We start from the raw sequence: 27,274 nt of genomic DNA, 5'->3' as shown, positions 1-27,274 counted from the left end.
TTTTTTTCTGGAAAAAAAAAGTTTTATTATCAAATTATTCCTATACAGCACAATTACCCGTGGCAAGGTAAAAGATCTAGGTGTGCCCTCACTTGGAATTCAGTTCTACCAGCACAAAAATCAACAAACAACTCCTTCAGTGCAAATTAATGCCTTGGATTGTGGGGAATTCCTGTCTTTGGACTGCTTTCCTCTCAGAGTTCTCTCCAACTCCATCTTTGAACGAGGGAAAATCGTAGTAGTTACAAAAACAGGTAGCATTTCAATTTCTAGGCTTTACAGTACAGTGGGAGGTAATTGCTCAGCCTCTAAAGTCCTTTTTTCTTCATTGAATCCATGAAATCTCTGCACCCCAGCACGGGGTGGATCCATGCTCGATATTGCACAGACAGGACTTGAAAGCAGCAGAGGCTGGGCCGGGTGGGGAAGGAGCTCTCCTGTGTCAGAGTCTTCAGTAATACATGTTCTTGTCCCACCAACCTGCAGGAGAAGGGAGGGGATAATATTAAAAATAAGAATTTAAAAATATTAAAAATAATATTAAAAATAATTATAATTACATAATTATGTATAATTATATAATTTATATGTAAACATATGTTTTTTTATATAATAAATGCGTTTTATATATTTATATTAAACAAATAAATATATTTATTTAATATAATTTATTATATATAATATAATAATTATAATATATAATTATATATAATACATTTTTATTATTATAATTTATTGTATATATTGTAATGATAATTATAATATATAATTATATAATATATAACTATATAATTATAGAATTATATTTATATATAAATATATAAATATATAAATATAATAATAAATAATATAAATGTATTATTCATGTGAATTTAAATAATTTTTTATGTACTATATATGTAATAAATAAATTATATCTAAGTAAATATATAGTATATAGTATATAGTACACAGTATATATAGTATATATTATAATTATACTATATATTATAATTATATTATATATAGTTATATATAATTATATATTCTATAATATTAGAAATAATAATAAAAAATTGGGGTGTTTTCCTCAAAAAGGTAAAGTGATCATTGGATAAAAATGGTTCAATTTTCAGCATTCACCTGCGAGTGGCAGCTGAGGTGGGGGTGGGAGTGAAAGGGTGGGAAAGGACACATGGAATGAAAATATTTAATTAAAATGAGAGGAGTGCACTCACTTCCTGGGTGTCTCCTGATGAGCAGCTTCCGGATTTCATCGTAGACCCAAATCAGGATGGCAAAAGGCACAGCCACAAACCAGTACTGGAACCTGGGAGTGAGGACAAAAATCTCGCTCAGAAACACCTGAGAACAGCTCAGCTCCAGTTCTGGGGTCTCTGTGCTCTTCAATGTCACCAAACCAAATCTGCTCCTCCTTGGGCCTCTTTCCTTTCTCCTAATTAATCTCTCAAATTGATCATGAGCATGTAAAGCCTCCCAGTCTTAAATGCTTCCTGGATTAATTAATTCCAGGTCCTATTCAGAAGGAAATTTTGCCTGGTGTTATCACAGCAATAAATCATCTGACTGATTTATTTAAAAGAAAAGTTAAATGCTGGATGTGCTCATCAAAACCTTGGAGATGCTGGAAGAAATATTTAAATGTTGGTTTTGCACAGGTGGTTTTCTGGATCCTCAGTAGGAAATCCAGTAGGAGAACGTGGAAATTATGGCAGTAATGGCCTTTTTGGCCAAGAAACAGAGATTAATATAATGAATTTTTAAAAATATTTCTCTTGCAGTGGTGCAGGATTCTGTTCTGTGCCCACAAGGAGGGCAGGGGAAGCTCAGAGCTCACCTGAGTGGAGTGAAGTTCAGGGCTGTAACGTGTCCAAGGCCATAGGTGAGAATCAAAGCAATTCCTATCTGGGAAAATATCCCCACCCAGATGACTTTGTTCCTGCAGGAAAAACAGAGAGGAAGAGTTAACCCTCTGTAAGAGAACTGAGTTAACCCCCAGTGAGAGAATTAAATAAACTCCAGAGTTAACCCCCTGTGAGCGTTAAATTAACCCCAGAGTTAAACCCCTGTGAGAGAGCTGATCCAGAGTTAACCCCCCGTGAGAGAGTTGAGTTAACCTTCTATGAGAGGGTTAAACTAACCCCAGAGTTAAACCCCTGTGAGAGGGTTGAGTTAACTCCAGAGTCAACCCTCTGTGAGAGGGTTAATCCCAGAGTTAAATGCCTGTGAAAGAGTTGAGTTAAACCCCGAGTTAACCCCCTGTGAGAGGGTTTAATTAAACCCAGAGTTAACCTTCTGTAAGAGTTAAATAAACCCCAAAGTTAAACCCCTGTGATAGAGTTAACCCCCTGTGAGAGGGTTAACCTCAGAGTTAAACCCCTGTGAGAGAGTTTAGTTAAAGCCCTGTGAGAGCGTTAAATTAACCCCAGAGTTAAACCACTATGAGAGTTAAATAAACTTCAGTTAACCCTCTGTGAAAGAGTTAAACTAACCCTAGAGTTAAACCCCTGTGAGAGGGTTAAATTAACACTAGTTAAACCCCAGTGAGAGAGTTGAGTTAACCCTCTTTGAGAGAATTAAATTAACTCCAGAGTTAACCCCTGTGAGTTAAATAAACCCCAGTTAACGCTCTGTGAGAGGGTTAAACTAACCTCAGAGTTAAACTCCTGTGAGAGGGTTAAATTAATCTCAGATTTAACCCCCTGTAAAAGGGTTAAATTAACCCCAGAATTAACCCTCTGTGAGAGAGTTGAATTAACTCCAGAGTTAAACCCCTGTTTAACTCTGGTGTTAGTTGTGATATTAACCCACTGTGAGAGAGTTAAACTAACCCCAGAGTTAACCCCCTGTGACAGAGCTGAGTTAAACCCCTGTGAAAGGATTGATTTAACCCCAGAGTTAACTCCCTGTGAAAGAGTTAAACAAACCCCAGTTAACCCTCTGTGAGAGTTAAATTAACCCCAGAGTTAAACCCCCTGTGAGTTTAACCCTAGAGTTAAACCCCTGTGAGAGGGTTGAGTTAACCCTCTGTGACAGAGCTGAGTTAACCCCCTGTGAGAGGATTGAACTAACCCCAGAGTTAACCCCCTGTGTGCCAGCAGGACCCTTCAGGATCCCTGCACTCCTGCTCCAGGTGAGCTCTGCAGGCACAGGGCTGGGCTCTGTCCTGTGCCCCAGGTGCTCCTGCCTGTCCTGGCAGCATTGCCAGCCCAAATCCAGCTGTGGGAGACACCCAGCAGCACCTCCTCCAGGCTGCTGCTGCCCTGGGAACGTGCTCAGGGTGACTCAGGTGTTAATGCAAGGAGGAAGCACACACATAGGTGTAGGCTGCAGATAAAGGATGGAAAATAAATTGCTCTGCTATCAGAAAGCCCGGGAGGCAATGCCAGCTCTGCTGCTGGCCTCTGGCCCAGCTGATATTTGGAATTCTCCTGGGATTGGAGGTTTGCAGAGGGCGGCCAGCACTGTCTGCGGGAGTTTGGCCAGCTGGTATCTCCCTTCCCAGAGCCTCGAGTTATCTCAGGGAAGTCCAGACCTGCTATCTCTTGATAAGGAGTTCAGAAAGTAATCTGGAAGAGAAACTCCCTTTCTTTTCTCTAGTAAACATTTTAATGAATGGAAAGTTGGTTTTAAGCTGGTGCATTTTTAGAATAACCAGCACAATGTCTTTAAAGAAAATCCCTACCCTGAAGCAGAAACGAGGCTGAGGGGAGGTGTAATAAAATATTTGCCTGAGATTTGTGATTGTTTTCAAGGCCAGGCTTAATCTTTGTGCAAAGACTGAAAGTGAGAGGGCCAAATCACTGAGCTCACCTGAAGGGAGCAGGAGGCTGACTTGAACTGCAGGTTTAGATTAGATAGGAGAAAAATCCTTCCCTCAGAGGGAAATTCTTCCCAGTGAGGCCCTGGCACAGGTGCCCAGAGAAGCTGTGGCTGCCCCTGATCCCTGGCAGTGCCCAAGGCCAGGCTGGAGCAGCCTGGGATGGTGGAAGGTGGGATGAGATGAGCTTTAAGGTCTCTTCCATCCCAATCATGGGGTTGTGTGTCTGCTAAACTCACCTGAAGAGGCCCTGGCGGAAAATGGAATTCCTGCGAGTTTTCCTGATGATCAGATCAGCCACCTGCTGGATGGTGATGCTGACAAAGAAGGCTGTGTAGCCATTCCACTGCAGGTACATGCGCTGGTAGTGGGTCTGCAGAGCCAAAGAAACACCAAAACCATTTTAATTCACACCCTCCCACCTTCCCCAGGCTGCTGCCAGCCCCCATGAGAGATTTCATGGTGTGAATGCAGGGCTCCTCCAGATTTAAATGCTCAGATTTGGGCCCAGCTTTATTGCAGAGCTGAGTCACGAGGCTGCAGCATGAGCTGGGGGTGAGGAGTGTTTGTGTGGATTTATCAATGCCTGCTGTGCCTTGTGATTCTGCACAGGGAGAGGGGGAGGCTGCAGAGAGCTTGGCAGAGGTGCTGGGAGAGCATGGTGAGGATGGATTTTGAGGGATGGTGAGGATGGATTTTGAGGGATGGTGAGGATTGATTTTGAGGGATTTAACCACCCAAAACAGAGAGGAAGATGCGCATGCAGGGGCTGTGAGAGGATGATGAGGATTGATTTTGGGGGGGGGTTAAACACCCAGACCAGAGAGGAAGGTGCAAGGAGCTGAGAGAGGATGGCAAGGATGGATTTTGAGGGGTTTAAACACCCAGACCAGAGAGGAAGGTGCAAGGGGCTGGGAGAGGATGATCAGGATTGATTTTGAGGGATTTAAACATCCGGACATGAGAGGAAGGTGCAAGGGGCTGTGAGAAGATGGTGAGGATTGATTTTGAGAGATGCTGAGCATTGATTTTGAGGGATTTAAACATCCAGATATTGAGACATCCAGATTTTAAACATCCAGAGGGGTTTAAACATCCAGAGAGGAAGGTGCACCTGGAGAGGCTGTGAGTGAGAAGGTGGCAAATTGTTGAAGAATGAATGAAAGAGCAGAGGCTGAATGAAGGAGCTGTGTGGCAGGGAGCCCTAAAGAGTCTCCCCTGCAGGAGCATGAGATGAAAACCAATTCTATTTGCATTAAACCTCATTTGCATTCCCTATCCCTTTATCTTGGGGGAATTTTTAAGCAAGCAGGTGGACAGGGAATTTTCAGGGTGGAATTTTCTGTGTGGATTCCTAATAACTAATTCCTATTAATAATTAATACCTAGCAATAATAAATTCCTATTAAAAATTAATTCCTAATAATTAATTCCTATCAGTTCATTCCTATTAATTGCAAAGGGAATTTCCAGGGCTGCTTTACCCATTGCTGTCCGTAGGAATCCTCAAAGTCGTTGATGGCATTGTTCTCCCAGTTCACCCTCACTCCCAGCAGCGTGGAGGGCAGGAACCCCTGCTCAGCGTAGACCGTGAAATAGGTGACAAAAGCCCCCACCGACTGCATGATTCCTGCAGAAACAAAGGGGCAGCAATGAGGAAAAACCGAAATTAAGGAGCACTGGATGCATGAAACGTGCTAGAGGTAGTTTGAGAGTTTTGGTGCTGGGAGTTTCTTGCACTCTGTAGTTAAAACCTCATTTAATTGCTGAATAATGAGCAACAGGAGAGGGCTGCTGGGTTGGCAGAGGGAGGGGTTGAGTTTCAGCTCCCAAATTTATATTTTTTAAAATTAATCAGCTTGATCTTGCTTTTCTGACACAAGAGAGAGAGTCTGGGAGGGGGAGGCCAACACACCAAGCTGCAAGTACAAGTAAATTTATATATATTTTTTTTAATTAATCAGCTTGATCTTGCTTTGCTGACAGAAGAGAGAGAGTCTGGGAGGCCAACCCACCAATCTGCAAGTACAAGTAAATTTATATATTTTTTAAATTAATCAGCTTGATCTTGCTTTGCTGACAGAAGAGAGAGAGTTTGGAAGGCCAACCCACCAACCTACAGGCAGGAGTACACAGCAGGAGTACACAGGGGTTTGCAGAGGGAGGGGTTGAGTTTCACCTCTTAAATTTATATTTTTTAAAATTAATGAGCTTGATCTTGCTTTGCTGGCACAACAGAGAGAGAGTTTGGAGGCCAACCCACCGATCTGCAGGTAGGAGTAGACAGCCAGCTGCTGGTTCACCAGCCGGTCCCTCCTCTTGTTCCGGGGTCTCCTGTTCATGATGTCACTCTCAGCTTTCTCATAAGCCAGAGCCACCGAGGGGATCTGCAAGAGAAACAAACCCTCAGGGGCTGGGGGGCAATTTTTGCCTGATTTTTGGGGGTTTAGAAGCAATTTGTAGTTCCCAAGTGGTTCTGCTGAATGTTGGCAGAACAGAGAGGAAGATCTGTGTGGATCCCTAATAATTAATTCATTCTTATTAATTAATTCCTATTAATTGTAAAGGGTTTTGGGGAAAATCTGAAATATGCATGGATCTGGTGATCAATACAAAATCTAGAGGAGGTTAACAATAATTGAACATTAATTTAAAATTAAAGGGTCTTCCAGGTCCCTTGGGCTGGGCTGGATGGAATGTGAGGTGTAGGTGCAGAAATCCCTCTGATGTCTTGGTTAAAACACAAGATATTGTATATTACATATTATATATTATATATTATATATTATATATTATATATTATATATTATATATTATATATTATATATTATATATTATATATTATATATTATATATTATATAGTATATATTGTATATTGTATATTGTATATAGTATATAGTATATAGTGTATATTGTATATATAATATATACTATATTATATATTATATATCATATATTATTGTTCTTATATTTTAATTATTTTATTTTATTTTATTTTATTTTATTTTATTTTATTTTATTTTATTTTTATTATTTCATTTTATTTTTATACATAATTGTTCACTGCTGATTCTAGCCTGCACCAGATGTCTTTGCTTCCTGCTCCCTTCCTGCAGGTTATTGTTGTTTTCTACTCTTCTTTCTCTCTACCTGGCTGCTTTTAATCCCTTTTTTCGCTGCCTTTCTCATCTGTAGGATAAATCCCCTGTTCAGGATGTGCCTCCACCCCCAGGCCCTGTCCCTGGCAGGATATTCCAGCAGGAAATAAATGACTTTGGAGCTGCCAACTCACAATGTCCGTGCCCAGGTCGATGAAGAGGATGGTGATGGTGCCAATGGGCATTGGGATGCTGGCGATGATGTAGATGAGGAAGGGGCAGAGCTCAGCAATGTTCTTGGTCAGGGTGTAGGCAATGGTTTTCTTCAGGTTGTCAAAGATCAGGCGGCCTGGGGGAACACAAAATTCTTCTGTCTAAGGGAATTTCTATCAGGAAAAAAAGTTCAATTTAACTAAATGAGGCAGAAACGTTTACTGCTTATTTCTGCTTCCCTCACGTGTTTCATCATGCATTTTGTAATTTGGTTTTGTTGGGTTTTTTAAGCTCCCCTCCCTTAAAGGCTTCTGAAAACTCAAGTGTAATAAAATATTTCTTTTGATGAGGCAGTTTGAGGGGAAAAGCCTCATTCCCCAAAATGCTGTGGTTGTGATGGAAACCACAAGTGAAAGAAGAGTGGGATGAGTGCTCCTGTCTTAGGTGAAGCACAGTGCAGGTGATGTGTGGGAAAATAACAGAGGGAAAAGGTGGAGAAAATAATTTCTATCTTTGTGGGGCTTCAGACTGCATTGGAACAGGTCAGGAAATGCTTTTATCTGAAGCCTAATCAAACAGAGACAGCAAATTTTTATTATATGTGAGGAGGGAGATTATTTCCTTATTCTCTGATTGTCACGTGTAGAAATGGATTTAATTCCCAGCTTTCCCAAATATCAAATCCACAATTCCAGAAAGAGAAGAGAGGAAGATCAGGAGGCCCTGCCGGCTGTTTCCAACTCAGAAAATGGGAAAGAACATAATCTTTACCTTCCTCCACTCCTGTGACAATGGAAGCAAAGTTATCATCCAGCAGGACCATATCAGCTGCGTTTTTGGCTGCATCAGAGCCAGCAATGCCCATAGCAATCCCAATATCTGCTTTTTTTAGGGCAGGGGAGTCGTTGACTCCATCTCCAGTCACGGCAACCACAGCTCCCTGGAACACACAAAAGCATCCAGATGTGGCTTTGGGAGGAGAGGGTGGATCCTGCCAGCATCAATCTTTACGTTTCTAACAGAAAAATGCTGATAGGAAATTCTGAATCCTCTCTGTACCCACATCAAACACAGCCAGGGGTCAGGAGGGTGGTGGGCAGGGTTGGGACAGCAAGCTCAGAGTTTTGTGTGGTTCCCTTTACAGCAGAGACCTGGAAAATTCAGGGATGTGATTCGCTGCTTCCTAAAGAGTAGATATCTCAATCAGATGCATTTCAAATGCAATTAGTCTGGTAGTTTGGTATAAAGAGGATTTAAGATTTGGATATCTGCTCTATGTGTGCGTGGTCCATCCCTGTCTGAGCAGAGCCAGGCTCACCTCTGACATCTGGGGGAGGTTTGATTAACACAAAATGTCCTGGATTTTTTAATGAAGTGCTACAGAAACAGCCAGGCTTCATCTGATTCATAAATTATGTAACTGTCGAGTTAGAGCCTGTCCTCATCCTATCCCAGCAGCTTCTGGCCATCCTCAGTCTGTGCTGGAATTCTCCACTAATCCAAAAGATGGAAAACTCTGATTATCCAGCTCAGCTTCTTTGTTATCTCCCTGAACATCTCCTGCAGCTCCAGGCTCTGCTCTGGCTGGTGCAGAAGTTTCTGGCTTGGTTCAAGGCAGGGTGCTCAGAGTGGGGACAAAGCCAGGCAAACTGATTAATAAAACGCTGAATTTCCTGTCCCTGGGGGGATTGAGCACAGTGTCACTACCTATAAATAATGCCATGTACAGAAAGGCTTATAAGCTCTAAGTGCTAAACATAGCTGGAGTGTGGCTGGGGGAGGGTGTTCCTTTTCATCCCTAAAGAGCCAAATCTGCCAGGAGTGTGGGAGTCTGAGCAGTGCAGAACACGTTTACCCACCGTGTGCCTAGCGGAGACCATTCAAAAAATGAAAACCACATCAAATTGAAAAGTTTTATCTCTTTTTTTTTAACTCCCTGGAGAGCCCTCCAGGCTTAAACCCAAAGAGCTGATAAAATGCTGACTGGGGAGCTCGGTGCTGGCACGACTACAAAAATAAAATAATATCTTATGCCACATCTTCTCTACAAAGTCCAGGCACAGCACAAGTGCGGCTTTAATTCACAAAATCTACTTGGAAGATGTCATTTTTGACTGGAGAGTCTTTTGATGGCAATTTTCATCTTTTACAGAGCTCTGTAATTTTTTTTTTTTATTTTTTTTCCTCCTGTGCTGGCGGCACTCCAGGCTGTTTTACATAATATTGCCCATGGATGGGACAAACTCTCTTTAAATCCTGCTGCCTGATTTACAGCCCTGGGAAGTAACAGAGATAAGAGCTGGTGGTACATAAATCACGCTCTGGCATTCTGTGGGGTTCATACCTCAGAATCACAAATAATCCAGGCTGGAAAAGAGCTGTGAGTTCACCTGCTCACCCAGCACTGCCACAAACCAGTTCCACTCCCAAACGTTCCTGTGGGCAGCAGGACATGGCTCTGAGCAGCCACAAGAGATAAGAGGAGAGGATGTGGCAGCAGCATTGCTTTTATCTGGGTTTAAAGAATTTCTGAGGGAATTCTCCTTCCCAGCCAGGGCACAGGAGGCTTTTTGTGCTTCTCAGAGTGCCAGGGACAATCCATGCTCTGGCTACAGCTCCAAACCCAGGGAAAGCTCATTTTGTCACCGGGAGCCATGTCTGCAGCGGGAATTTGAGCGGCTTGGATTGAGTCCAGGCAGCTTTCACGACAATCTGTTAGATAATGTTCTGGCACGGGGAAAGGACTATAAACAGAGCTTGGGGAGCACTGGGAATTGGCTCCCAGCCTCCAAACCCTGCTCTGTGTGTGTGTGTGTGACCTTTGCCAGGCCTGCCTCACCTGCCTCTGACAGCCCTCCACGATGATCAGCTTCTGCTGGGGCGAGGTGCGCGCGAAGACGATCTCGGCGTGCTCGCGCAGGATCGCGTCCAGCTGCTCCGAGCTCATGTCCTTCAGCTCCATCCCGTTCACCACGGCTGCCGTGGCTTCCCTGCAAGAGCCACGGGCAGGGCAGGGTGGATTTTTGGGTTAGAAGGGTGGAAACGGAGCGCTGGTGGGATGGGCGTGCAGCTGGATGGCGGGAAAGCAGCAAATTGAGTTAATTGCGGAGGCGTTTGTTGGTAATCAGCAGGAGTTGAGTGAAAGGCACTGCAGAAATCCAGAGTGGAACACAGTCACTTCTGGATACAGAGGGGTCTCATTGAAGCTTCAGAAAATGCATTTTAAAGAGGCCTCTCACTGGGAGGAGCAGAGGAAGACATCACTTCTGCAAAGAGCTTTTATACTTCCCTTGTGATGCTATTTTTTCCCCATTTAAGGGGTGAAGGAGGAATTTGGGCTGATGGTCCAAACTGGGTCGTGTGATGCTGAATTTTGCTCTGTGTGTGTGTGTGTTTAGTCAAACAGGCAGTGACAGTGACTTCCACATGATGTGCAAAGAATAATTCCCCAGATTTTCTTCTCGGGCAGCAGAGATGAAAACCACCGAGTGGACACATTTAGGTGGAGATGACTCAAGAGTGGGAATGTGTCATAAAAAAAGCAGAAAGCGGCGGGGATGTAGAATAAAAGCACCATGGAGGGAGCAGGGAAATGAAGCCCTGGGGGCTGCCCAGGCTCTGCTGGCTCTCACCTCCTGTTGACCTGCTCCACAGGGATGTTGAGGCGCTTGGCAATGTCCTCCACGGTCTCGCTGGTGGCTGAAATGATGCCCACGCTCTTGGCGATGGCCTTGGCCGTGATGGGATGGTCGCCAGTGACCATGATGACCTGAGCAAGGGACAAGTGAGTGCCAAATGGCCAAAGGTGGGGGGAGATAAGGGACAATGTCCGGTTTTGGGGAGCAGGAAGCACTCTGGGATCAGAGCAGCGCTGTGTACACAGCAGAGGGAGATTAGGGGCGGTAATTGCCCAGCTCTGTACCAACATCTGGGCTCTGCCTCTCTTCCTGAGGCTGCTTTATCAGGGCTCTGGAGGAAGAACTCGTCACAGGCAGCCAGATTAGAATAATGCAGAATAAAGGAGCCCTTATATAAGGATCTATATTAGGTACATTCAGTGGGGAGGGTTTGTTAGGATATTGCATCTTAAAATGGATCCTTGTGACGGAGGTGTCCTGACAGATAAGGCACAGCCTTTTCTTGCTTTTCTCAAAGAAAAATTGCCAGATCTTCAGGCTAAAGAAAATTTCATCAGGGTTGGAGTTTGGGATTAGTCTTGTCTGAGATCTGTAATTCCAAATAAGATTTTCCTTGATTTAGATAGATTTCACTTCTGCTTAGGGCTGAAAGTTTACTTGTGGGTCCCAGGGAGTGAAATTAGGGGAATTACTGCTTCAGGTTCCACTTGAACAGTGTTAAGATTGGTGATTCCTCTGGGTAAATGTTCAAAGCAGTGTCCTGATGCCTTCTCTAGAATTGTTTCTATCAATCACCTTACTCTGTTTACAAGCAAGTAATTCCAGCTGGTGTGGGTTCTGCATTCTAGAAATGAATCTGATAAGAGAGTATCTGAGCTTTTGCAAATTTGGATTTCAGGTTTGAGGGGTTTGTGCAGTTCCTATAGTCTGATTCCCACTTAAATGAAAATGTTTTGTCTCTAGGGATTTTCTAAATTGAAATTATACAATGGTCTTAACTAAGGTTAAGATTTTTAGTAGCTGTTGCTAGAAAGATAATTAGTGACGATGTGGCAGAAGATCTTAAATTTTAAATGCTTTAAATAATACCTAAAATAATCGTAATGGGTCTTTCTGCAATGAACCCACTGTGTTTTTCTCTGTAAAATCCTCACCTTGATGCCAGCACTGCGGCACTTGGAGACGGCGTCGGGCACCGTGGAACGGGGTGGGTCAATCATGGACAGGAGCCCCACAAAGCACAGGTTGGAGGCTGGGAAGTTCATGGAATCTGTGTCAAACTGGAAGGACTCTGGAAACTCATTCTCAGGCAGGTACAAGTGGCAGAAGCCTGAAAAGGTATTTAGGTTGGTGAGATGGGCAGGAAAATGTGGGAGAAAGAGGAGAGGCTTTGCTCTTGCCCATGGAACTCCAGCATTAAACCATTTTTCCAGGCATGCTGGATGTGCCAAGACTTTAAACCCCATTTCGCAGGTTTTACAGCTGAATTTTACCCCATTTCCATGTTTCACCCCGTTTTCCCAGGCACTCACCCAGCACTCTCTCCCCCATGCCCCCCAGCTCCATGTAGGCTGTCTGGAAAGCTTCTGCCTTCTCGCTGTCCAGAGGCTCCTCCTTGCCGTTGATCATGATGGTGCTGCACCTCTCCAAAATCCTCTCTGGGGCCCCTTTCATCACCAGCAGGAAGCGTTTGTCCTGGGGGTCGTCGGTCTCGTGGATGGAGAGCTGTGCCACAAACAGGAGAGGGGTTGGAGGAGCTCAAATTGTCCTCATTTCCTTCTGGTTTCCCATGGGATTAATGTTCTTTTCCATGAAGAAATCATGAATCCCATCAAGTGGAATGAGCTGTATTTATTATGACTTGAATTACCCCATTAAGGCTTCTAGGTCACCCATTGCTGCATCAGGCCCAGTGATAGAAACAATGTGGCATGATTTCCAAAATAAATGAAACACACCTGGAATTTGTTGGTGGAGTTGAAAGGGATTTCAGCCACTTTCCTGTTCTGTGCTCTAATGCTCATCACGTCCCCCAGAATGACCTCAGAGAATTTCAGCAGAGCTGTCTCAGAGGCATCTCCAACCACGACCCTCTGTGGGCACAATGGAAGAAAACATTTTACTTTTACATTTCCACAATTCCATGGCTTGCTGCACACTTCAGCAACAAGGAATTTCCATTTTTATGTTCAAGTTATCCTGGAAAATTAAATATTAAAATAGAATTTGGGGGTGTCTGCTTTGCTCTTGGAGTTGGAACTGAGCCACAGCAAACTTTAAAGCAGATTTGGGGTCACACTCAGGGCACTACAGGTGAGCTGAGGCACAAACCCAAATTAATTTGAACATGGTGTTGATGAGTAAACAGCAGGTTTGTCCTGGTAGCCCAGTCAGTAGAATTTACTACCTTCAAGCAGTCATGTGGAAAGACATCAATTAAGGCATGTTTACCTTTGCTATAATAAATTAACAGTGCAGTAATTACTGCTCCTGCTACTTGTCTTGCCCTTTTCCTGGCAGGCACAGTTGGGTTTGGACAATGCACAGGGACTTTTGGGGCTGTCCTGTGCAGGGCCAGGAGTTGGGATTGTGGTTCTCCTCCAATTCAGAATAATTTGCATTTCTATGCTCTTGGCTCTGTGTTTTTTTTATCCTGTGTTACATTTTTTATATGAGTGAACAGCAGTAAAACCACTGTCAGTAGGAGCTTACTGGTAAAATGGAGATTGTTAAAACCAAAGAGAAAAAATTGTTTTTTCAGAGGAAGGGGAACAAGCTGATGTGAAGTCAGAGGTACCTTCATGATGGGGAGATTTTCCTGTCCTGGCCGGAATTCCGCCCGGTTGCAGAGAGAGACAATTTTTGATAACGCTGTCCATGTGGGGGAACTTTGGTCAAAGGGCTGGGCTGAGAGAAGCAAAACACACATTGCATCTTTTAACACGCTGCATGACACAAGTAAAATCTTAATGGTGAAAAACCAGAACTGACCTATTTGCAGAAAAAAATTATTGTTTTGACAGCTTGTTTTATGGAAAAAAAATAATATAAATTTTCCCTCCAGCAGTGCTGGCAAAGGGGTTTGGATGATGTTTGTTTAATTCCCTACTAAATGTACTCTTGGCAATAGGTTCTGGAGTAGAACCTCCTTCAGGTTTACTTCCTGTGAGTGGAATTCAACATTAATTATTTTTTTTCACATCTCACATGGCTAAGGAGGAATTTCCACGTGTAGAAGGAAGAAATGTCTGATTTAGCCATCAAAAGTGAGCATCCTGGGATGGATCCAGGTATGTGCCCCCTCCCACACCCCCATTTTCCCACTTACTTGTTTGATCTTCACTGGTGTCGGCTGAGTAGATCTGGTTGTCGAACCAGAGGTGGGCAACAGTCATCCTGTTCTGGGTGAGTGTTCCTGTCTTGTCGGAGCAGATGATGGAGGTGGAGCCCAGGGTTTCCACGGCCTCCAGGTTCTTCACCAAGCAGTTCTTCTTGGCCATGCGCTTGGCCGTGAGGGACAGGCTCACCTGGCAGGAGGGAAGGGGCCCAGCTGTCACCAAGGTGTGGCTACACACAGGTGTAACGAGATTGCATTCTCCTGGTATATCTTTTGTGGGGTTTGTAAGAGAATATTTTTAATTTTTCATTTTTGTTGACTTTGCAGTGCTTTTTTTTTTTTTTTTTTTCCCTCTCTTTTTTAATTTAGAATCTGAAGTTTGGTTGTAACTAGCACAGGTAGATTTGCTGCTGATGGGAACCTACTGCCTGCTGATAGAAATAATAATGTTCTGTCAGAGGCTGTTTGAGGTGGAGGAACATGAAAAGGGCAGGGAGCTGCTGATCACCAGCTCCATGGATCCTGCAATGATTCCCTTCATTGTTTGCTGCTTTGGTGTTGCAGACATCTTTTATGAAAAATCCTTTCCTTAGGATTTTTCCTCCTGAGAAGCTGAGAAGCCTCAGGGACAAAATGTAAACAATGGTTATCTGCTGCTGTGGAATGCAACAGGTGCATCTGGGATTGGTCTCATGTGGTTGTTTCTAATTAATGGCCAATCACAATCAGCTGGCTCAGACACAGAGCCCAAGCCACAAACCTTTGTTATCATTCTTTGCTATTCTATTCTTAGCAAGCCTTCTGATTAAATCCTTTCAATACAGTTTTAATGTAATATATATTATAAAATAATAAATCAAGCCTTCTGAAACATGGAGTCAGATCCTCATCTCTTCCCTCTTCCTAAGACCCCTGTGAACACGGTCACACTTTGGAGCCAGCAGTGTGTGCTGCTCCTCAGGCAGGGATTTTAGTGCTGGACAATTGGTAATAAGTGGAGTTTTCATGTGACTTTCAGGGTACAATGTCCCCACTTCCAAGTGGGAGCGGGGGGTGGGGAAATGAGTCGCGTCATTGTACTCAGCAGCCATCGAGGCAGAGCAGCACTTGAACTTAAACCCCAGCTGGCTTTGAGATGAATGACTCAGTTACACCAGAATTACCAAATGAAGGGTTTATCCTTGGAATAAGAACCCCCATCCCTCCCCAAAGCCAACCCAGCCCAGAGCTGGAGAAGCCCAGCGCAGACTCACCGTCACCGTGGCCAGCAGCCCCTCGGGCACGTTCGCCACAATGATGCCGATGAGGAAGATGATGGAGTCCAGGATCTTGTAGCGCATGGAAACGGAGATGATGAAGAAGAGGACCCCGATGGAGATGGCCACCCCTGCCACCAGGTACACGAAGTGCTCGATCTCGATGGCGATGGGCGTCTTCTCGTTGCCCACGCCCGAGGCCAGGGAGGCGATGCGGCCAATGATGGTGCGGTCCCCGGTGTTGATGACAACGCCGGTGGCAGTGCCTGCAGGGACAAAAAACTGTCACCTCCAGGGCACACAAACACTCTGAGGAAGCTGCAGGCTGACATTCCAACAGGTGTTGATGGGAAAATTGTGAGGAAACCACCGTCAGTTCAAATCCATTGATTGGTGCAGCCATAACCACGCTGCGTGTTGGAACAAATGCCAAGTGTGACCACCCCCAAGGTCACTCTTTAATCTGCTCTGGTCAAAATTCATGTGGCCAATTAAACCTCCCTCAAGTTCCTCAAAGCAAAATTACTCAAATGAGTTAGCAGGACTAAATAGCACCTGTGCAGGTGCCTTTTTTTGGGCCTCTTCTCTCTGTAAGATGATATGTAATAAAAATTAGAAACTTTCAGTTTCCCTGAAGTTGCTGAAGGGAGGTGAAAGATTAACTAGAAATAAAGATAAAAGGATGTAAAGGTGTGCACACAGGATAATAAACGTGGCTGGAGCCAGTGGAGAAACAGATAAAGAAGAAGAAATGGGATTTCCATGCTGAGTTTCAGGATCAGCTCACCTTCCACACAGGTGGTGGAGTAGAAGGCAATGTTCCTGGTCTCCAGGGGGTTCTCGTGGGTGAAGTCACAGGAGCGGGACTGTGGCTCTGACTCCCCTGTGAGTGAAGAATTGTCCACCTTTAATGAAAGGGAGACATGCCCAGATTAAAGTCAGCAGTACACAGAGGTGTCCAGCCCGGGAGGTGAGGTGGCAGCCTCATCCATATCCATATAGCCATATATCCATGTATCCATATATCCACATATCCACATATCCATATATCCACATATCCACATATCCATATATTCATATATCCACATATCCACATATCCATATATCCATATATCCATATATCCATATATCCATGTATCCATGTATCCATATATCCACGTATCCATATATCCATATATCCACATATCCATATATCCATATATCCACGTATCCATATATCCACATATCCACATATCCATATATTCATATATCCACATATCCATATATTCATATATCCACATATCCACATATCCATATATCCATACATCCATATATCCATGTATCCATATATCCACATATCCACATATCCATATATCCATATATCCATATATCCATACATCCATATATCCACATATCCATATATCCATGCATCCATATATCCACATATCTACATATCCATATATCCACATATCCATATATCCATACATCCATGTATCCATATATCCACGTATCCACATATCCATATATCCACATATCCACATATCCATATATCCATGTATCCACATATCCACATATCCATATATCCATATATCCATATATCCATGTATCCATATATCCATACATCCATGTATCCATATATCCACATATCCACATATCCATATATCCATGTACCCACATATCCACATATCCATATATCCATATATCCATATATCCATGTATCCATATATCCACATATCTACATATCCACATATCCACATATCCATATTCCATACATCCATATATCCATATATCCATACATCCATCCAATCAGTGACATCAACACCTCTCAGTGCCTCTTCTCTGAGCTGCTGCTGTCCCTGACAGAGCCTATTTCTGTGGCAATTCAGGTCAGCCAATGCTGTGTGTCTGTCAGTGGGACTTTGAGCAGTAGCCTGAGAAAACATCCAAATTTTGAGGATCTGCCTCCAGTAGAAACTCTCAGGTTTTATTGGTGCATCTGCCCTGTCCTGGCAAAGAGCAGAGGCAGAACATGGCATGGACTCCTTGGATGTTCAGAGAGGGAGGCGTCAATCCTAGAGGAGCTCAACATCCCATTCAGGCTTCGGCTCTCTGCCTTCATTAATTATGTCGAGTCACAGCTCTAATTACCCATACTGGTTGTGTACAAATTATTCCTATGTAATAAATCACTCCAAATTCTGTTTTCCCCCTTTCCTTTGCTCTTCCAAGCCCTGTTTACCTTGCAGCCCTGAGTGAAGATGAGGCGAATGTCTGCAGGGATCCTGTCCCCACCCTTGATCTCCACAATGTCCCCAACCACCAGCTGGTCTGCTGGCAGCTCCTTCTTCTCGGCATCCCTGAGGACAAGAGCTTGCTGGAAGACAGAAATGGGACAAAAATGGGACAAAAATTAGCGTTGTGCCACCCTCTACACTGAGATCCTCCCATCTGTTCTGGGACAGAGCCAGAGCAGGGTCATAGAGAGGAAATGAGAGAATATTTGACATCCAGCTGGACTGCTCAGCCTGGAATTTGGGGGATTTGAGATGGGAAGTGGCCTTGGAGATGGGGAAATGCCTTCCAGGGATGTGCTCACATGCCATCGGGGCTGTGGGTAAAAGCAATGGGCTGCAAAATGTGAAACCCAGCACATTTCACCCTTCCACAGGTTTGAACTGGGCACTGAGATCTCTAACCCAAGGATGTGCATCCCACAATTCACAGATCCATGAGAGCAACCACCGTGTGCTTTTTAGCAATGCTTTGTGTTTCAGGACGTTTATCTGGTTCATTTCCCAAGAGATAAATTCCAAGTTGAGCTTGCTGGGCTTCCCTCATGCATTATTGGGATGAATTTTGGCCTCATTTGAAAGGCACTGGTGGTTCTCACCTGTGGGATCATCTTGCTGAAGCTGGCCATGATATTTGTGCTTTTGGCTTCTTGATAATAAGCAAAGATGCCAGTGAGGATGACGACCAGGGCCAGGACTACTCCGAGGTAGAGCTGAACAATAAAAGATATAATTTGATTAATTTAAAACAAGTTTTCATAATCCCTCTGTTAGAATGAATTAGTTCTGTGCTGCTTTAAAATGAGGTTGCGGCCAGGTTAAAGATGGGTTAAGAAAAGAACTTTCAGGTGTTGGTCTGCAAGTGATCAATTGAAGCTTTTTTTTGTGTGTGTATAAAAAAAGGTTTTAATTGTTTTAATGATCTAAAATCCTTCTCTAAACTGACACAATCCTGATTGCAGTGTAAAAATATTTAAAAAAACAGCAGAGTAGAACTCAAAAAGGGGAATTAGTCAGACACTCTTTAGTCTCTGGTTGAAGTCAAAGTCTAAAGTCTTCAGACATTTTTACTGCTCTCAGAATTCTCAAGAATTGTGATTATGCCCAGCGGCCCTCAAACCTTTGCCCAGGCACTCTTTAGGCGCGTGGTGTGGCAATGTTTGAGCTTTTACCAGAAGTGTTTGGCAGCGGGAGAGCCTGGCGAGAACAAGAGGCCTCCTTGTAGTTACTGAGTAACTGCGGAGTACTGAAACCTCCCAGCGCTGGCGGGGTGGGCGCCCATCCACTCACGTTGTCAAAGGCTGAATCCACGCCCTGAGCCAGCTGGATGCCAAAGGAGATCCAGGAGAAGCCGGCCCCGATCCACAGGAGGATGGAGAAGCCCCCGATCATCTGCTTGAGGAACTTGACGATTTCTGGGGTGGATTTGGGAGGAGTGAGCGCGTTGGGGCCGTCCCGAGCCAAAATCTCTGCTGCTCTTGCACTTGAGAGACCCTGCGGAAGGAGGGGACATGTTCACAGTGAAATCACAAAGAGATTTTTACCCCAACTCAGAGCAAAATGCCCATGCTGCTTTTTTTTTTTTTTCACACATTCTAAATAAAATCACAAAGAGATTTTTACCCCAACTCAGAGCAAAATGCCCATGCTGCTTTTTTTTTTTTTTCACACATTCTAAATAAAATCACAAAGAGATTTTTACCCCAGCTCAGAGCAGAGTGGCTGTGCTGCTGTTTTTTCACATGTTCACAATGAAATCACAGTTTTTTACCCCCAGACCAAAATGCTTGTGCTGCTGTTTTTTCACACATTAAAAGTGAAATCACAAAGAGATTTTTACCCCAGCTCAGAACAAAATACTTGTGCTGTTTCTTTTTCACATGTTCACAATGAAATCACAAATAGATTTTTACCCCAGCTCACAGCAAAATGTTGTGCTGCTGTTTTCTCATATGTTCACAGTGAAATCACAGATTTTCACCCCAGCTCACAGCAAAATGCTTGTGCTGCTGTTTTCTTATACGTTTACAGTGAAATCACAGATTTTTTTACCCCAGAATAAAATGCCTGTGCTGTTGTTTTTTTCACACGTTTACAATAAAATCACAAACAGATTTTTGCCCCAGCTCAGAACAAAATGCCCGTGCTGCTGTTTCTTTCAGGGTTGTTTGTGTCACAAGCCAGCTGCAACTCTGATTTCCAAACCTCCTGATTTCAGAGTGGCTGCTATTAATTATCTGCGGTGGAGAAAGAGCCATTTCTTATTTCTTCTGGAGCACTGAATCTGGGGCCACATCCTTCAGGAATTTCCATTCTGCTGGTTTTCAATCCAATATAGCTGGACTAAGTGTTTGGAAAGCCAGGGGAAAACTGACATCCTTTTGCTATTATTTTTTCATTTCCACAAGGTGTTTGCAGCTCAGGAGGTTCTTGAAATTCTTGTCTGGGCTCTGGCCACGTTCAGTGCTTTGATATTCAAATGTCAGGTGTCAAAGGGACTTGGGTGTAGTTTCTCAAATTTAGATTTTCCTTCAAAATCAGCTCAATCCACGCAGTCTTTGGCTATGAACTGTCACGGTGAAAAGTGAATTGTGGTGAAATCAAAAGATCAGATAACAGCTTTAGAAAAAAAATGAGGTGCTGGTGCAAAACCCTGAGGTGCCATTTTTGATTTCAAAGCAGTAGCTCATCTTTCTTCAGCCTCGAGAGAAACTCCACTTTAAATCCAGGGCAGTGCTCGTTGGCTTGATGGCTTAGGCTTTACTGGGAGCATCAATGCAGGCACCCACACACATCTAACAATGAAATTCCTGCTCCTGGGAGCTCTGGGGAGGCCAGAGGAAAATGACTGAGGCAGTTCCTTAGGAAACCCTATGCACTTACTTTGTCAATGCTGGTACCATACTTCATCTCCAGCTCCGAGGTGCTGAGCCTGTGGTCATCCTGCATCCCAAGAGAGACAGAAAATTAGAATGAGCAGAGCATCAGACTGCTGGAATTTTTATTCCCAAACTACCTGAATCTGGGAACGTGGATGAAGTTGCTTGTATGACACCCCACTTTCATGAATTAGACAAATCTGCACATTGATAAGCAAAATATCTCCCACTGGAAGATGAGAACTTTTTCCTTTTGATTTGCAGAGTGCTTTTGTAAATAGCTCCCTCCTCCAGCAAATCTGTCACAAGAACAGGGTGGCGTGCTCGTGTTCCTGCTTCTTTTGGATAAATCATTTCAGTCTGCACGCTGCAGGGCTCAGAGTGTGTGTGACAGCAACCTCTGCCCTCGATTGCCAGGGTAGGGAATGTGAATTATCCTCCTCAGTCTGGTGGAAAGGGACAACAGGTTCTAAGCATGGGTAAAAAGGGTGTGGGAGAGGGAAATCTCAAAGCTCTTGTCCTTGGCCTGCAGTGACACCTCTGTGGTATCGTTGGCCTAATTATATCTTGTGCTGAACCGGGATTTAGAAGCCAAGAATTTGAGAGATCTCCCAATTGTTTTCTCAGAGTGATTCATGGGTACTTGGGTGAGTCAATTCCCCTGTCTGTGCTTTGGTTTCTCTTTAGAAACTCGGGAGTGGAGTTACAGCCCCGGTGGCAAAGACAACACAGACAGAAATATTTACCTGCTGCTGAGCAGATCTTGGAAACCTGCTGGGTGAATGGGTGAGAGAACCATGGATTCAATATCTAATTTTGCTGTTCCTTGAGCTTTGAAATGCCATCCAGCCTGTAAATGGCCTCTCCTGCGAGCTGCTCTCACAGCAATCCCAAAAAGAGGTCAGCATAATTACCCTCATGTTCCAGATTGGGAAACTGGAATGTGTGGAGAGGAAACAACATTTCCAAGAGCAGCCAGCAGGTCAGTGGAGAGCCAGGAGGAAAACACGGATTTCTTGAAGGCCAGAGCAGTTGGTTTGGGTAAAAACCCCTGAGTTTAAAGCTGAGACATGCTCTGGAATCTCTGGAGAACAATTCTGTGGTTCTGCCTCTCCTCTGACTCCTGGCTGGCTGTGCAAGTTGAAATGCTGATGGCAGTGATTCCATCTGGGGAATGGCTCCTTTTTGGGCAGATAATGTTCTGTACCACTGGTGGCTTAATTATCCTCTCATTTTAGTATTAATCTTGCACAGGGTTTCACTGGCACACTCCAGGAGGGTGAGGAAGCAAATCCTTCCCTGTGCCAGGATTTTCAGTGCAGGACACTCCCTGGATTTCATGGAATGTGTAATGGAGGCTCAGCAACACTCACCAGGTCCAGTTCTTTCTTCAGATCTTCTGCCTTCTTTTTCTTCTTGTTGCCTTTTTGGTCTTTGTGCTTCTCCTCTTCATCTTCGATCTCTGTTTTTTGCAGATCTTTTGTCCCGTAGATCTCAACAGAGTAAACATCAGACCTTCTCTGTAAAAGACCACAAAAAAAGTCAAAATTTTGCAGCTCTACTTTTTTAGACAACTTATAAATTTCTGTTGTCACTTTCTCCTGGCTGCTTAAGGTGTTTTTTCCTGTCTTATCCAGAGATCCATCCAGTTTGTGTTACTGTGATTGTGATCAGGACTTTATCAGGTGCAAATTACAGGGATTGCTTTAGGAATGTACAACACTTCCTGCAGCTCATGGTCTAAAACAAGTGTAGGAAAATACTGCTCAGTACCTCAGCAGTGAAAATTATTCACTTATTTATCAGCTCCAAGAAGAGATCGGTGGAAAAGCAAAATATTCATGAAAGGAAAGAGGAGGGGAAAATTATCCATTGAGAACTTGCTTGTTCCTGGAGCTTTTCAGACCCATAACTTCAAGACTGAAATTTTAATTACAATTAACACTTAGCAATAGATATTTGCACTGAATTCAGGTGAAGAATGGAGGCAAACACCAAGACTGAACGCCAAGGAGGAGCTGCTCTGTTTCTGCCCTCACAGAGCTCAGACCTGGCAGGGATTTCGCCAACAATTCCCTTCTTTTTGGCAGTGGAATATTGGGCTGTTGACCCAGGGAGGCTGCTGCACCTCAGGGAATGTTTTGCTTTCAGTGATAACTCAGGGGTTGTGCTGTTTCCAAGCCCTGGGTTAACTCTGCAGTGTGCAGGGCAAGCTTCCCTCCCGTGCCACTGATTAATGATAACGTTCCAGCTCCCAAATTATCCTGGAAATGACATGCCAGGCCTTGGGAGAGCCATGGGTGACCCCATTCCAGAGGTTTCCTTATGGGTTAAAGCCCAGAAGTTCAGGAGAGCCCCCTTGGATGTTCCCTGGTGGGACAAAGCACAAAGCCAGTGCTTGGCTTCCTGAGAGATCTCGGCAATGAGGGAAGAGCTCTCCATAGCACAAAGAAAGCTCAAATAATGGAAACAGCAAGAAAAACAATAATAATTGGGGTATCTTGTTTTTTTAATACTATTCTGAACTCAAATCTGTCATCTTATCCTCAGCTGTCTGTAACCAAAGGAGTGTTTAAATCTTGATGTTTTCTCTTGATGAAGGGGAAAGCAAAGAGCTGCTGAGCTGTTTGAGCACTTAAAAGACTGAAATATTATTCCTAAACACTTGATTTTGCTTGGGGATGCACATCCCTGAGACAGGGCATGCCTGTTATAAGTTATGAATTTTTTTCTGCCATGCTGAAGATTCATTATCTGTTTTATCTATTGGGATTTTTTTCTCTTCACCTTCCTCCTCCTCCTCCTCCTTCTTCTCTCTTTAACTCTCCAGCCCAAAAAATCTGTTCAGCTTTTCAAATCCCTGTGGAGCACAGAAACCAGGAAAAGCAACAGCTCTCTGCTGGGAAAACTTAGCAGATAGAAGAGAAAAATAGAGAAATTTTCTGAAGTCAGTAAAATCTACTGTTCACTTGTAAGCATGACCTATGTTAACCTTTAACCTTCAGAGTTTCATAAAATCTCAGATTTTTGGTTCAGCCAGTCCAAGAATTCTTCCCAAGAATGCAAACTGTTCCTGTCTGGTATTAATTCAATTTTTCACTTAGCCTGCACTTCTAGTATAGATCCACAAAATAAAACTTAGGAAGAAGCACAAGGGGCAGTTCCTTGGGCATTGTACCCACCTTGAGCATCTTGGTGAGTTTATTCCTTTCCTGATGGAGGGAAGCAGCCAAGCCAAAGCCTCTGGATCAAAAGCCAAAAATCTCTGGATGCAAAGCCCAAGCCCAGCTGGGGTCTGTGGTGGCTCAGAGCAGTGCTGGAGTGCAGAATCTCCCCGAGGTGCTGGGTCCCTGTCCTGTTCCAGCAGGTGTTAGCTGGAATGCTGCTCCCACCTCGGCATCCTCCAGGCAGGACCAGCTCCCTGTCCCAAGGCTGTGGAGAAAGAGCTCTGCTTGCTGCAGCTTTATAAATCAGCATCTTGGGCTGCCACTCCACCCCTCCCCTTCCAGGTCCAGCCCATCTTCTGTTTCACCTGGAGTAGGTGGAAAAATACCACAGTAATGGGCATGTGGGTTTCAGGTCAGATAGGTTCTAATTATTCCTTTGTAGTGTTTGCTCACAAGTAGGGAACAGGTGTATTATTCATCTTGCTGGAAGCAAGGAGTTTCCTCCAGAGACTTTCCAGCTCCAGGCTCCCCTGGGATCCTGGGCTGAAGGAGGGCTCTGCACATTCTGTCTCACCTTGCCCAGGCGATGCTCTCCTCGCCTGAGGCCCCTCCAAGTTGAATTCCTGCCTTATTTGCAGGGATTTGGTGGAGTGGTGCTCTCTGAAGCTTCACAGCTTGGACTTCACTCTGAATCCTTGCCTTGTATTTCGTGTGTTTTCCACCCTCATGCTGAGCGGGGAGAAGTGAATGAACTTCCTGGTGCTTGTCCAGCAGGGCACTTACCTGAGCAGCTCTTGCACCAGTTACCAGCTTCCAGGTAGGAGTGATAATGACATTTGTGACACTTCTGGTGCCTGGCTGGTCTCATCACTTGGGAGCAAAGCTGCTTCTTCACCTCTGAGGCTGAACTGAGGAAAAGCTGAGTGAAACACGGGGAATGGTCATCTGTAGTTGGACATTATTTGGGGAAAACTTTGCTGTCATCCACCTAAATGTGCTGATCAACAGCATTTGGTCTTTAATATAATAATCTTTACTGTTATAGTCTTGAATTCTATGTAATCCATAAACTTTAAATCCAGTGGAGATACTGTGTGTGGCGCCACCAGAGAATTCAACATCTAAATGTGCTGATCAACAGCATTTGGCCTTTAATACGATAACGTTTAATCTTTGCTCTCATAGTCTTGAATTCTATGTAATCCATAAACTTGAAATTGGAGATACTGTGTGGTGCCACCACAGAATTTAACATCTAAATTGCTGATCAACAACATTTGGTCTTTAATATTATAACCTTTAATCTTTGCTGTCATAGTCTTGAATTCTATGTAATCCATAAACTTGAAATCCATTGGAGATACTGTGTGGTGCCAGCAGAGAATGACTCAAGTTGTGGTCAGGGATGTGACGTGTGGCTGGAGATAATCAATCAACTTTATCAAACCACAGATAAAAGCTGTTAGCAGAGGGGAAAATCCACAGGACATCATCGATTACCTCAATAAAAGCAGGAATAATCTATATTCAAATCAAGTTCACGGGAATTGGAGTCCCAGACCTCCTCAAGCTGCCCCCACTCCACAGTTTGTGTGTGTTGTTCTTTTTCCCACGGAATTGTTTGACCCTGGGACGTTGCGCAAGGTGCAGCAGTGGATCTGGAAAGGTTTCGTGTTCAGTTTCTGCTCCTTGATGCACTCAGAGCTGGGTTTTGGCCTGGAATATCAACATTTCCCTACCTCTGAGAGTGTGAGCGAAGCAGGGGTGAGCTGGCTGTGTGCAGGGAACCTGTGTTGTGTGATACCAGCACTGAGATCCTCCCCTCTGTTCTGGGACAGAGCCAGAGCAGGAAAGGTGGAGAGGAAATGTGAGAATATTTGACATCCAGCTGGACTGCTCAGCCTGGAATTTGGGGGATTTGAGATGGGAAGTGGCCTTGGAGATGGGGAAATGCCTTCCAGGGATGTCTCACATGCCATCAGGGCTGCAAAATTCAGCACATTTCACCCTTTTGCAGGCTTAAACTTGGCACTGAGATCTCTAACCCAGGGATGTGCATCCCACGATTCACAGATCCATGAGAGCAACCGCCGTGTGCTTTTTAGCAATGCTTTGTGATTCAGGACGTTTATCTGGGTCATTTGGGCACTTTTTTTGCATTTGCCTTCCGTAAACCGAGATGGCTTTGCCTGGGGAGGAACGTTAGAAATGCAAATGAGGGAAATGTTTGGCAACAAAGCGCCGGTAACGCTGCTGCTCACGGGGTGTTTATCCTGACCCATCTGCCTGCTGAAGGATGTGCTCCGAGGCCAGGGAGCTGAGCTGGGAAAGTCTCTGTGGACGCTTCTGTGGCTCGGGATCCACAGAGGAATTGCTGCTGGCAAGCCACCTGTGAGGAGCTGCCAAGTTCAAAGGGCAAATCTGAAGTAAAAGTTCCGTGGCCAAAATTCCATTAAGTCTGTCGGCTGAAGGGCTTTTTTTTGGCCCTTTACAAAGCAAGGATGAGGAGCGCTGTATAAAAGACAAATCTCTTGTTTTTCATGAGCCAACAGGAGGTGGTTGGACAGCTGGAATCCTCCTTGTTAGCTGGGGTCACTTGTCAGGACAAAATTTGTGTTTTGTCACTTGGCTGTGCTGAAAAGGTCCTGGGAACAGAGCCCAGATGTGAACCCGGGCTGAATTTCTTTCCAAAACCAAATCCTGCTCCGTACCCTGCAAGACCTGGCATGTCCTGAGAGGAACATACCTGAGGGCTGGGACTGTCACGTGTGCTCCTGGTGTGTCACAACAGCCACAGATGAGGGGGGAGAATGAGTGAGCATTGTGCTGGTTCCTAAAGATCATCCTAGAAAAATAATCTGGCCCTTCTGGATTATTGTGTCTCACATTTATTCGCCAGAATTGAGACCAGTTTGGACCCTATGTGAAGAAAGACAGCCAGGAGAATGTTTGGATGTTATTCAGCACAGGGAGGCCACATTTCTTAAGTGGTAGGGTCTCATCTCAGTGCTCAGATTGTCCAATTCCTCCAGGTTTCGAAGTAAAAGTGTGAATGTTTGTAAAGCATTTTGGAGTAAGGAGAATGCACTGCCCCTGCCTGATGAGCTCTGCTGTGTTCTTTTCACGTCTTGGATGAAGCAGGACGAACATGAGCGGTGGAAGGACATGAAGCCGCAGAGAGGGAGGTAAATCGATGCCAAATTTTGCTAAAGTTTACTTAAATTTGCAAAAATTGTTTAATTTTGCTTTAATTTGCTTTTCTCGGGGGTGGAGCGCGCTGGCTGCACTTCCCAGGCCCGCCGGGAGAGGGCGCACGGCTCTCTGCGCTCAGCGGTTCCTTCGCCAATTCCTGAAAAATTCCTGAAAAATTCCTTAAAAATTCCCCAAATTCCCCCAAAATGAGCCCGAATCTGCCTCGGTGTCCCAGCACATCCCTGTCACCTTTCCCGCAGTGCCACCCCACCACGGGAGGTACGTGGAGCTGTGGCAGCGAGGCCAGAGGAGGCTCCAGGATGATAAGAAAATGAGAATTATTCAGCTTTTTTTTCTGCAGAAGAGACCTGGGGTGACCTCATTGTGACCTCCCTGTGCATGA

The 27,274-nt window shown here is 44.3% G+C and overlaps 1 protein-coding gene across 1 annotated transcript; it reads right to left on the bottom strand.

Annotated features, from left to right (window-relative positions):
* ATP12A (ATPase H+/K+ transporting non-gastric alpha2 subunit) lies at positions 1–23,966 on the bottom strand. The gene is made up of 23 exons (XM_063178389.1): positions 23,695–23,966; positions 21,886–22,032; positions 20,517–20,576; positions 18,924–19,127; positions 18,233–18,346; positions 17,582–17,716; positions 16,151–16,268; positions 15,361–15,629; positions 14,099–14,297; positions 13,568–13,677; positions 12,729–12,863; positions 12,303–12,495; positions 11,925–12,100; positions 10,765–10,901; positions 9,972–10,122; positions 7,904–8,072; positions 7,114–7,268; positions 6,084–6,207; positions 5,305–5,450; positions 4,060–4,193; positions 1,838–1,939; positions 1,218–1,309; positions 1–480 (listed from the first exon to the last, which is right to left on the bottom strand). Exons 1-23 carry the CDS (start codon positions 23,701–23,703, stop codon positions 452–454), a joined length of 3,108 nt encoding a protein of 1,035 aa, XP_063034459.1. The 5' UTR covers positions 23,704–23,966; the 3' UTR covers positions 1–451.
* Between the last annotated feature and the right edge of the window lie 3,308 nt (positions 23,967–27,274).

This window comes from Melospiza melodia, chromosome 29 (assembly GCF_035770615.1).
Source record: "Melospiza melodia melodia isolate bMelMel2 chromosome 29, bMelMel2.pri, whole genome shotgun sequence".
In the NCBI taxonomy this organism is placed as follows: Eukaryota; Metazoa; Chordata; class Aves; order Passeriformes; family Passerellidae; genus Melospiza; species Melospiza melodia.
This window is presented reverse-complemented; position numbering and strand designations above follow the sequence as displayed.